Source organism: Boleophthalmus pectinirostris, unplaced genomic scaffold (assembly GCF_026225935.1).
Source record: "Boleophthalmus pectinirostris isolate CB_2022bp ecotype Guang Dong unplaced genomic scaffold, ASM2622593v1 HiC_scaffold_22, whole genome shotgun sequence".
Classification (NCBI taxonomy): domain Eukaryota; kingdom Metazoa; phylum Chordata; class Actinopteri; order Gobiiformes; family Gobiidae; genus Boleophthalmus; species Boleophthalmus pectinirostris.
In genome coordinates, this window is record NW_026571190.1 from 27607535 (window position 1) to 27619013 (window position 11479).

General features: G+C 38.5%; 1 protein-coding gene across 1 annotated transcript; it reads left to right on the forward strand.

Moving 5' to 3' along the window:
- Positions 1-693: 693 nt before the first annotated feature.
- Positions 694-8250, forward strand: wfs1a (Wolfram syndrome 1a (wolframin)). Its single transcript, XM_055158119.1, has 12 exons — positions 694-745; positions 1050-1129; positions 1905-2049; positions 2128-2301; positions 2498-2575; positions 2640-2779; positions 2883-3008; positions 3554-3799; positions 4793-5071; positions 5848-6011; positions 6775-7468; positions 7541-8250. Exons 1-12 carry the CDS (start codon positions 694-696, stop codon positions 7955-7957), a joined length of 2595 nt encoding a protein of 864 aa, XP_055014094.1. The 3' UTR covers positions 7958-8250.
- The last annotated feature ends 3229 nt before the right edge of the window (positions 8251-11479 follow it).

Below are 11479 nucleotides of genomic sequence, written 5' to 3' on the forward strand. Positions count from 1 at the left end.
CAGCAGGCATCATGATGGACATTCGTTATACCCTATCAGAGAAGGGGGCGGGACTTAAAGTTGTTCTTTTTATAAGCACAGACTTGAGACCGAAGTGTCCAGCCGCAGTCACATACGGTGTCTTTGGTTTCATGGAGCCTCGCGAAGTGACATGGGGTCCCACAGGAATTATACAGCTACTTGTTAAATTAGAAGAGACTGACTACTTCGCCATTTAAGGTAATATAATGACTGTTGATCTATTCTAAGAATAACAATAACTTCACTTCACCTAACCACAAGTTGTACAAAAGGGTTTTTTTGTAGCATAATTTGTATGTGTAAGTTGTTTTATGAATTAATTATTTCAAAACCAAACAAATGTGCATTGTTTTTATTTGACAGATGGATCTGACATCAATCCCGAGTGTGAACAGCCAGGGGTTATGCCCTGTTCAGGACAGCACTGCCCCTCCCTCAGCTCCACACATTGTGACCAACCCTACCAGCCTCTGTGGTCAAGAGAACACTGAGTCAGACAAAGCTCCATGCTCCAGTGACTCCCAGGCTTCTTCACAGACAGATGAAAAATGTGCTTCTTCAGATGGACAGGTACCACCAGCTAAGTCCTCCTCTAATCCTAAACCATGTGCTGAAACTCAGAAGACTGCACCAAAGAGACGCACTTTTGCTTCCGTGGCCAAGAAAGTGATCATGCAGGAGAGACTGAGGAAAGCCGAGGAGGACGTGGACGAGGAGGATGTTGGTAAGAATCTTGTTCAGTATTTAACAGTGGAAGGTGCTGCACACTGCAGGCCTGAAGTGCTAAGTCATTCCCAAGTCTAGTAGTTCTAGTAGTTTGGAATAGCATAGTGTGATAATAAGAGTGTAATGGTTGCCCTGTTAGTTTGTGCCACGTGACAGGCCCCATACAGTCTGTGTCAATAATGACATTATGATTGAATCTTAGCCTTAATTTAGAAAAATATGCCTTTAACTAAACTGCAAGACACATTGTTTTTGAGAATGTGGAGACATTTTTATGCTTTTATTGTTTACTTCACCTGCAGATGAAGAACCTGAAGAAGATCTGACAGTGGAGCAACTGCAGGTGAAAGCTGAAGAAGGAGATGCCAGAGCCCAGACTCGGGTGAGAACACACTCTTGTGTACAGACAGTCAGATAATAACACACACTTGTGTAAAGACAGTCTTTTGTATTGTTTTGAAACTCTCTGCCTCTCTCTGTCTGGTTAAGAGAGTATTTTTAGCCTCCTGGAAGATGACCCCGGCTTTCAAAATCATGCACACAACATACTGCCTCAGACATGTTATTAACCACTGGGTACTTTGATTTCCATGATTTTCATCTTTATATTTCCATGCATATGCACATGTACATACACACACATTCAGGACATACACATATATAACGTGACATATTGAACTGCTCAAGCACATGGTGTGAAGTTTTGCTCATGTATGTTCTGTACGGGACATGTTTATGTCACATTTAAAAATAACCACAGGGGTTGTCTTGTCCAAATGGTAAAAGAAGCAATGCTGTTTGTAGGTTATGAGGCTGTCTGCTCCTCTACAACTCTTTTGTTGTAATTATAAAATATTGCATCATGCCTTAAAAGTGTTCAAATGTAAGCATATTAATTTTCTAGTTTTTAAAGCAGCCTAGTTTCCTTGCATAAAGAGCCACATGTGTTCATTATGGCATTAGATTAAAATTGTTAAACATCAGTAACATGATCTCCTGAGGTCTCTGCTGCTCATTCAGGACTGCACATGCTGTCGAGTAACAGCAGCAGTACTTAATATTCCGAAAGGTCAAACCTAAAAAAGTTATGAAAATATCAGTCCCTCCACCTGCAATAACATGTTTCAATATGTCCATATCTTTTTTTTTTTCTGAAGCTGGGTCAGCACTATCTTCTTCTTGCTGATGAGAAGGACACAGAGCAAAACAACCGTTTAGCTGTCAGCTGGCTCATTAAAGCAGCAAAACAGGGAAGAAAAGGTGCTGCCAAGATTCTGCGCCGTTGTTGGATACAGAAAAAAGGTGATTTAAATTAACAATGCCTTCTGAGAAGACAATTATGTATTTGCTCTTGCGACATGTGACTGCTCTCTCCACTAGGGATTACACTTGAGAATGAAGCCGACGTACGAAAGTTGTCAACTGAGAGTAAGTTTGAGCTGGCGGTGCGTAAAGCGGCCATGATGATGTACTGGAAGCTCAACCCAGACAGGAAATCAAAGGTTGCAGTGGCGGAAATGCTTGAGAATGTGAGCCAGGTCAACACAGCTCCAGGTGTATATATATATTTCAATATCAAATGTATTAGTATATGTTTTATAGCAGTTTAGCATCAATGTTATCACTGTGAGTGCATGATATATAGCCATTTGGGACTTCAGTCTTGCAGCTGCTGGGATCTCTATAGTGTCACATTACAGACCTGCTATGTTTGGAACTCACTAATGCTCTGCTCATTTCTCACCAGCAGGTGGCACTGTAAGCAATATTGACGCCCCAACATCCAGCCAGACACAAAAAGTACTAGAGAGCATGGTCAGCAATGAGGGTGAGAGTCCACAAAACATCTCATAACATGTTTCTGTTTCATAATAACATATTTCTACCACCAGCCAAAGAGATGGTGGACCTGGATGACTTTGTTGAGATGACTAAAAACTATGCTCAAGGAATTGTTCAGTCTACACCTGCAAATGATGACAAGGAAACAAATCAATCCGAAAAATCTGGATTTTTAACCAGCAGCTATAAGGTAAATAAGCATGATAGTGAGTTAAGTGTAGTCTGACCAATTATACTAACATTGTTTATTGTATTTTTGTCACTTATGTGTTCTGGATTTGTTAATTCTACAGTGTAAAGCTGAGTCTGCTCCTCCAGTTGGCAGAAAGCACCACAAAAGTACATGGGGTGGAATGATGCTAGAAACCAACCAGACAGTGGCCTTGAAAAGAGCCATGGATATGAAATCACGCTTAGTGGTATGTTAATGTTTTCTTTCTTTCTGCAATTTAATCTAATCAGTAATTCAATTTAAATCAACTTAATTTAAAGGGCCCATATTAGACTATTTTCTGATTTATGTTATAATGTTGTTTCCTCATCACACACATGTTGTTTCTTTCACACATGTTTAACACACACAAGCCCTGTTGCTGAGTTCTTCTCTCAAGCAGAAAACACTCTGCTCTACCTTGTGCTGTCATGTGGTAATACAGGAAGTTCTCCAAACACTGGAATCATAATTATAATAGTAATAATCTCAGGCCTCGAATATCACATTTATGGTTGTTAATTTGAAAACTACAGCTTCATAACATCACAACATGGAACAGAGCATTTTGAGCTTTGGAGATGCAGCCATACTAATAATAAAGGATTGTTCAAATATGTTAATGAAACAAAACACAACTCCAGGTATGTTTTTGAGGAGATAAGATTATAACATTGCTTAAAGCTCACAAGAGTCAATTTTGCCAAATATAGCACCTTTAAAATTTCCCATTTATCCAATGTTATGATATAGATGCTGCAGTATCCATTACATGGGATTATCGAGGTGAAGGAGCGCCTTGTGGACTGGGCCTCTCGAGCTGGTGTGCAGTGGCTGAGCACCATTATTCCAACACAACACGTCAACGCGCTCATTTTCTTCTTCATCATCAGCAACCTCACCGTGGACCTGTTTGCATTTGTCATCCCACTACTGGTTTTTTACCTGTCCTTCATTGCCATGATCATCTGCACTCTGCGTGTATTCAAGAGCAGCAAGGTAAGATACACATTTAAAGGGGTCATATTACGCTATTTATGATCTGCGTTATAATGTTGTTTCTTTCTTACAAATATACCTGGAGTTGTAGTCCAATGAGGTTCATTTGGTCTTCCGATAATTTATGTTGTTAGGTTCTTTTTTCAGACCAAGAGTTTGTTTTCATACCTGACAGTTTCGACTGCTCCCTGCGGTCTTCCTCAGAGTGGTCACGTGATGTTGCTGTGACATGTCCGGTAAGCTGATTTATACAGGTTTTGGTGCTGTCTTCCTAACGGTGGAGGCAGGATGACAGCATCACACACCTGGGATACTGTGAGGAAGTCAGCCTGCAGATGGCACTGTCATCCTGCCTCCACCAGTAGGAAGACAGCACCAAAACCTGTATAATCAGCTGACTGAACATGTCACAGCAACATCATGTGACCACTCTGAGGAAGACTTCAGGAAGTAGTCAAAACTGTCAAGTATGAAAACAAACTCTTGGTCTGAAAAAAGAACCTAATAACATATACCTGGAGTTGTGTTTTGTTTCATTCACACATGTTTAACACAAATCCTGCATATTTAGGCTGAGTTCTTATGTCAAACAGAAAACACCTTGTGATGTCATGTGATAATACAGGAAGCGCTCCACTGTGTTTTTAAACCCCATACACCTTCACAAGATAATTTGCCTATCTCTACAGAAATAAAGGTAAAGGGTAGCTGTTAACTTGAAAACTACTGCTTCATGACATCACAAGGTGGAGCAGAGCATTTTGATGGAAATATAGACAGACTAATAATAAAGGATGATTCAGATGTGTGTGAATGAAACAAAACACAACTCCAGGTATGTTTTTTAGAAGGTAACAAGGTTCTAACATGGCTAAAAGCACATGAGAGTCAGTTTTGTATTGTATTGTATAACATTTTGTGAAATATCCCTTCTGTGGTAATCATATTAGGCTTATGTAGTTTTGTTGTTCTAATTTGCTTTTTGTCTACTAGACATGGGAAAATTTCAAAACCTTGACGTCTCTGCTAACACGTTTTGAGCCTGGGTTGGATGTGGAGCAGGCTGAAACCAACTTTGGCTGGAACAATCTGGAGCAGTACATATATTTCATCATATCAGTCTTCTTTGTCATCTTCTCCTTCCCTGTGGCGGACAAGGGCTGGATCCCTTGCTCTGAGCTCTCCACTGTGGCCATTTTCTTCACAGTGATCAGTTACCACAGTCTCAGTCCAGCTGCAGCAATGTATGCACGAAAAGCAATGCTTATAGAGGTAAGACTGGGTAAATTTTGGAAGGCCCATATTATTGCTATACTATTTTCATATCTATGTTTTAATGCTTCCTTATCACAAACATACTTGGAGGTGATTTTTGTTTCATTCACACATATTTACAATCCAGTCCAATTCAGCTTTATTTGTATAGCACATTTTATAAACAAGACAGTTTCCAAAGTGCTTTACATAGAATTATGTTCCAACCATGAGGAAACTAATAGCATCAATAAATATAATAATAATAATAAAATCAATGAACAAAAATTATAAAATCAATACATAAAAGCAGTACTAAAAAAACAATAAATTAATGAATTAAATAAATAAAAGACACATAAACACATATGTATCACCTAAACCCTGCAAATTGAGGTTTTCTCAAACTGAAAACACTTACTGATGTCATGTGGTAATACAGGAAGTGCTCCACTGTGTTTTTAAATTTCATGCACCTTCACTAGAATCACTAGAATTTGAATGATTTCAGGCCAGGGATTGCCAATCTCTACCGAACTAAACATAAAAGGTAGTTGTTAACTTGAAAACTACCGCTTCATGACATCACAAAGTCGAACAGAGCATTTTCAGGTTTGGACATGTAGACAGACTAATAATAAAGGGTTAATGTGTGAATGCAACAAAACACAATTCACAGCATTATAACATGGTTTAAAGCTCACAAGAGTCAATTTTGCATAATATACTGTAGGACCTTTAAACATAGACTTAAAAATAAGCATAACTATGGAACATCTTTCTCTGTGATTCAGGTGGCATCATTTTTATGTGGCATGACGCAGTTTTTGCCTGAGAAAATGACTGCATTGCGATTACTGGGACACACCTTTGCCACAGTGCCTTTGGGGGAATCTGTTGTGTTCAAGCTCAGTCTCCCCTGCCTCCTCTATGCCTATCTGTTCTTTCTGATATTCAGGTGAGAATCTAACTGTAATTCAATTATCTTTTCTTTGGACTATATGGTTTTGTAAAACTGATTGGATTAATTGTGAATACTCCGTGCTATCCAAGTTGTTGCTTGTTGTTGCTGACAGCCGTATTCTTGGCATCATTTGGTTAGGCATTTATATGTGATTTCACTTCAGCCTAAACCCCTTTGGTCATAGTTTTATGTAAAATGTTTGTCACAGTCTATTAAGTACATGATTAAGTACATGACGGAAGAAAATAAACTACTACTACTACTACTACTACTACTACTACTAGTAGTACTACTGCTACTACTAAATTATTGTCAGCCAATTGGCAAAATTTAATCCTCATCCTTTTTGTAAAATTCAAATATGAGTACATGGGAAAAAGGCAATTTTCACATATGTGCATAATTCATTTTTATTTATTTTTATTTATTTATTTTGAGACAGGGACAGCGCACAATTTTTGCATTAACCTTAACAGGAGAGATGCATTGTACATCAGGTTGTAGCATCAGTGCTAATTTCCACCTGTAGTCCCTGGACAGATTCATTGATTGACTGTATTTAACTGACCTTGACTATCAACTGTTCTGGAGACCTGTAGCATGTTTTGTGTTGATCCTAATCCTCTGGCAATGTCCCATCCAGAATTATCACTGTAAATCATTTTTGTTGTAAGCAATATCCATAAATGCTAAAACAGAACTTAAAAACATTGACACAAGAAGGCTGAATTATTATAATGAGTTGTTTGTGTTGCAGAATGGCCGTGTTGCGTGGATTTCGAGGCACATACTGCTTCCTGGTGCCATACCTGGTGTGTTTCATGTGGTGTGAGTTCTCTGTGGTGCTCCTCCAGCATTCGTCTGCCGTGGGCCTGATCCGCACCTGTGTGGCCTACTTCCTCTTTCTGTTTGCCTTACCTGTTCTTGCCTTTGGCCTTGCTACTATGCTTTTCATCCAAGTCTTTAAGTGGTTTCTGGAGCTTGAGCTGACCAAAGTGATCGTCACCCTGATTGTGTGTGCCATCCCGGTCACCCTGCGCCTCTGGACTCGATTCAGCACCTCCATCTTGGATGTTCTCAGATCTCTGACGCACCGTGGACCTGTCAAACTCATCCTGCTCTGCATCTCCATGGTGCTTTTATTTTTTGCAGTTTATATATATTACGCCGAAGGACAAAAAGTATACAACTCAACTCTCACCTGGCACCAGTACAGCGAGGCATGTGGTCCACCATCTTGGAAGTCTAAAGGAATGGCTCAAACTCAGATCTTCTGCAGCCACCTGTATGGACACAGAGTGACCTGGACTGGGCGCTTTAAGCATGTCCGTGTGGCAGAGACTGAGAATGGAGCTCATTCTGTTATCAACATGCTGCCTGTTTTCATGGGAGACTGGCTGCGGTGCCTCTATGGAGAAACTTACCCTAAATGTGACCCTAAGAATACCACAGTGCCCAATATAACTGCAGGATTACCAGCTGATACGGAGTCTCTCTCTGTGCCGTTACTTCTCAAAATGCAGGAGGAAGAAGAGCTTTGTGAGATAAAGGCTCTGGCCAAACACACCTGCCATGTCAAACGCTTTGATAGTTACCGCTTTGAGGTGACAGTGGGGATGATCTACGAGGGACATCCTGAAAAAGAGGATCCTGCCCGAGATATACTTTTAATGGCCACTCATGAGTTTAGGCAAGTTTTGTTAAATTTGGACCCTGGAAACCTGGTGGAGTTCAGCACTAAACTGGAAGGGCGTTTGGGGGCCAAAGCTCCGGCGTTTGAGCTGAAGGCAATTCACTGTCTGGACTGTCCCTCCTCACTGCTGACAGGAGGAAGGCAGGTGAAGATCGAGAGGAACTGGAGACGCACCACAATGAGAGCCTTAAAGTTTGCTTTTGATTTCTTCTTCTCTCCATTTCTATCGGCAAAAATCTCACCATAAAGAAGACATAAACACCAATAGTCATTGTTTACAATTATTTTTTGTTATAAAAGTAAATGCAACAAAAAATATTTTAAACCCTTAAATCACACTACAATGCAATTATTTATTGTTTGTATCTAAACAGATGCACAACAGAAACAGAAAAATCTAAAACATGATTGAAATTGTTTCCTGAAAATACATGTATGTATTAAATGAACATTCTTTAGACTTAAAATATTTTCTTATAGAATTTTAGCACTGATTTAGCACTCTTGTTGTTTTTTTTTTGTATTGTATGTGTTTGCAAAATTGGCCTTAGGTTTGAATTGTCTTAAACAAATGTTTCTGAATACCAAAAAGAGGAAAAAAGGGACGTTTTAAGTAGAGATCTATCATATTTAATGATCTTTTATAAATTCTGAGTGCTGATTTTGAACCTGCTTTGGATTGTATGTGTTCTTACCTGATGTTAAGAATTTCAGTCTTATATCTGTAACTTTGCAGTTTAACTTTAATTAAACTGTTTGCACTGAAATATCTCATTATCTCATTATCAGTATTTAAACAATAAACAGACAAAAACATGACATTTATTTAGACACATCTCAAGTTTTATTAATGCACATTCCTTTCATTCACCTCTTTTGACTTAGATTTCTTGTATTGTTAGGTTTGCCTTTTTTACAGTATGATAAATACGCGAGTAGCATTAAGTAATGTAACATGCTTCAGCTGTGCACCTCTCACTCGTGTGCATAGAGTGTGATGGTGGCTATGATGAGATCTTAGCTGACATTACAGCTTGCTGATAGGAATCTGAGACCTGCCCCAGGTGTAAAAATCGTTATCACGTTTGCTGTCTCCGGTATTGCTCTTTCAAAGACCAATTATTCGTGGACATGTATTTGACCGTAAAGACTAGACTCGAATCCAAGCCTTACATAAATCATAAGTCTGTTTAAAAGCCAGTGATACATGAGAGACCGGTGGAACACAGTTGATCATTATCTCAACTTTTGAATTGTGATAAAAAGTCTTCTAAGTGCAAACACATACACAACCGGACCACCAACCACAATCCCAATAGGGCCAAGGTCACTTAAAATAGAGCATTCACTGTAAACAATCAAATTTCAAGTTACATAATTTCATCCATCACAACTACACTTTACTCCAGTACATTTTTAGAGTGGCCCCGAGAGAAGCAGGTGGTGCTATGAGGTATATGCTACAGGTATGTGATGATATACACAATGTTGCATGACACATTTCAACCATAAAGATACATGAAAAGCTATTGCACTGATGATCGGACCTGATCTAAATACCTCAGCCACTACTTCCCCATTCACAGGCCCGTTTCTAAAGAACTATTTTTGATTGTTAAACCAAAATGTGCTTCTGGGTTACAAAATCTCTACTGATCTGGACCAACCAATCATTTTTTCTTTGATTGCAATCGCCACATTGTTAAAGATGCTCAATATAACTTTTTGATTGGGGGTCCGTCATCTGCTTGTTTCTATGGATATGTTATTGCTCTGCCTGGAATGTTCCACAGTATGACATTAAACAGCTCCACTTTACATTTATTCAGTTACAGTTGGTTTTAGAGCTCAAAAATATCTCCACAGATCAGACCTGCTTGCAACTTGGTCCGGTTTGGCCTCCATAAAAATAGAAATGTTTAATACCATACTGTGAAACATTTCGGACAAAGCAATAACATCTCCATAGAGAATAGTATTTGATGGACCTTCTACCAGAAAAGTTCCACAATGCACCTTTAAAGGAAATGGGAACAGACCTTGACATAGAAACTGCAACCTCAATACTGCATTCTCCAATACTGCCCAAGCATACAGTTTATGTCATTTGCATTACCAAATTTTACAATCGTATTTCTTTTACAATCATAAATATTTTTTTTCCTGTTATGTCTCTCTGGGACACATAAAGAACAGCATTAACCCTGAAACATCAAATACATAGAGCAGACAATAAAAAGAGAGTATACACTGCAAAAACTAAAATCTAGCCAAGTCAAAATACTTGAATTAAGAAAGTTTCATCATGATTTGAGTAAATTTCACTTGACAAGTAAAATTATCTACCAATGGAACAAGACTTTTTGTACTTAAAATATGAAAATACATCTTGCTACACTTAAAGGTGCACTATGTAACTTTCCAGGTGGTGGGTCCGTCAATATGGAGATGTTGTTGCTTCGCCTGTATGAAACTTTTAATCTATTTCCATGGAGACAAGCACCAAGCTAATTTACAGATATTTTGTGGATTCTTTGTGGAAAAAACAACAAAAAACTAAAACTAGATGATAAGCAAGTTTAATGCTATACTGCGGTACATTCCAGGGAAAACAATCTCCTTAACATAACTCCATGGACACAACCAGGTGCTGGACTTCTACTAGAAAAGTTACATAGTACACCTTTAAGATAAGAAAAACTATTTGTACTTAAAATAAGAAACAAAATCTAACGTTGCTTGAATTAATATAAAAACACACTTGTTCAACTGGTAGATAATTTAGTTCGTCAAGTTGAAACTACTAAAATAAAGTAAAATGATCTCAATTTAAGTAATTTTAAGTTGCTTAGATGTTGCTTTTTGCAGCGTCCATGTGTGTTACTGGAAAAGTCCAAAATACTGTCTGCTGCAGTGCCATTATTGCGCCATGAATAGGACAGTTATTGTTATGATCTCCAAGAGCACTGCTCCTGTGTGAAAGAGAGAAGGGTTCAATGTGTGGACAGTCTTCATTCAGATACTTTAACAGAGTTCTTTTTGCATCATATCCTTTTTCTTTGTCTTTCGGGCATTTCTCAAAAAAGGAGAGATGTCCCTGCATCTCTTTTTAAATGGTGTAGTCAGTCACGGAGGATGAATAATCTGATTTCTAAATGTTAAAAGTGTGTTACAGTTTCTGTGTTACATTGACACATTTGCATCTAGTTGCACCATGACCATCCCTACAAAGAATTGTCTTGTTTTATACGCTGACTACTTTTCATGATGCAATAAATTTACTTTATACCTAAATTAGAAAGAAAATATGACTTTTTGTTTGTGTTGCTTGCTGTTAATAAAGAATACATATAGGTCTGTAATCCCAAGCAACAAATATGTATTAATGCTTAAAGGTACACTATATAAATTCTTAGTAGGGGGTCCGTCACCTGCTTGTTTCTATGGATATGTCATTGCTCTGCCTGGAATGTCCCACAGTGTGACATTAAACAGCTTTAGTGGCTTTATAGCTCAAAAATACTCATATACTCAAATCATACATTCTGATTGTGAGTGGGGTTGCCTCTCCACAGATCTGACCAGTAACTTAGCCTGGTTTGGTTTCCATGAAGATAGAACAGTTTAATGTCACACTGTGAAACATTCCAGACAAAGCAATAACATCTCCACAGACAAGCATTTGACAGACTCTCCATCAGAAAAGTTGCACAGTGCACCTTTAAATATGACCTAATAATAACTTAGGCAGTTGTTCTTTGGCCCTAGG

Coding starts and splice junctions, on each gene's coding strand:
- wfs1a (XM_055158119.1), top strand. CDS start 694: ATGCAGGAGAGACTGAGGAAAGCCGAGGAGGACGTGGACGAGGAGGAT. Junction 2,780..2,882: donor TTTTAACCAGCAGCTATAAG/GTAAATAAGCAT, acceptor TTAATTCTACAG/TGTAAAGCTGAGTCTGCTCC. Junction 3,800..4,792: donor GTGTATTCAAGAGCAGCAAG/GTAAGATACACA, acceptor TTTGTCTACTAG/ACATGGGAAAATTTCAAAAC.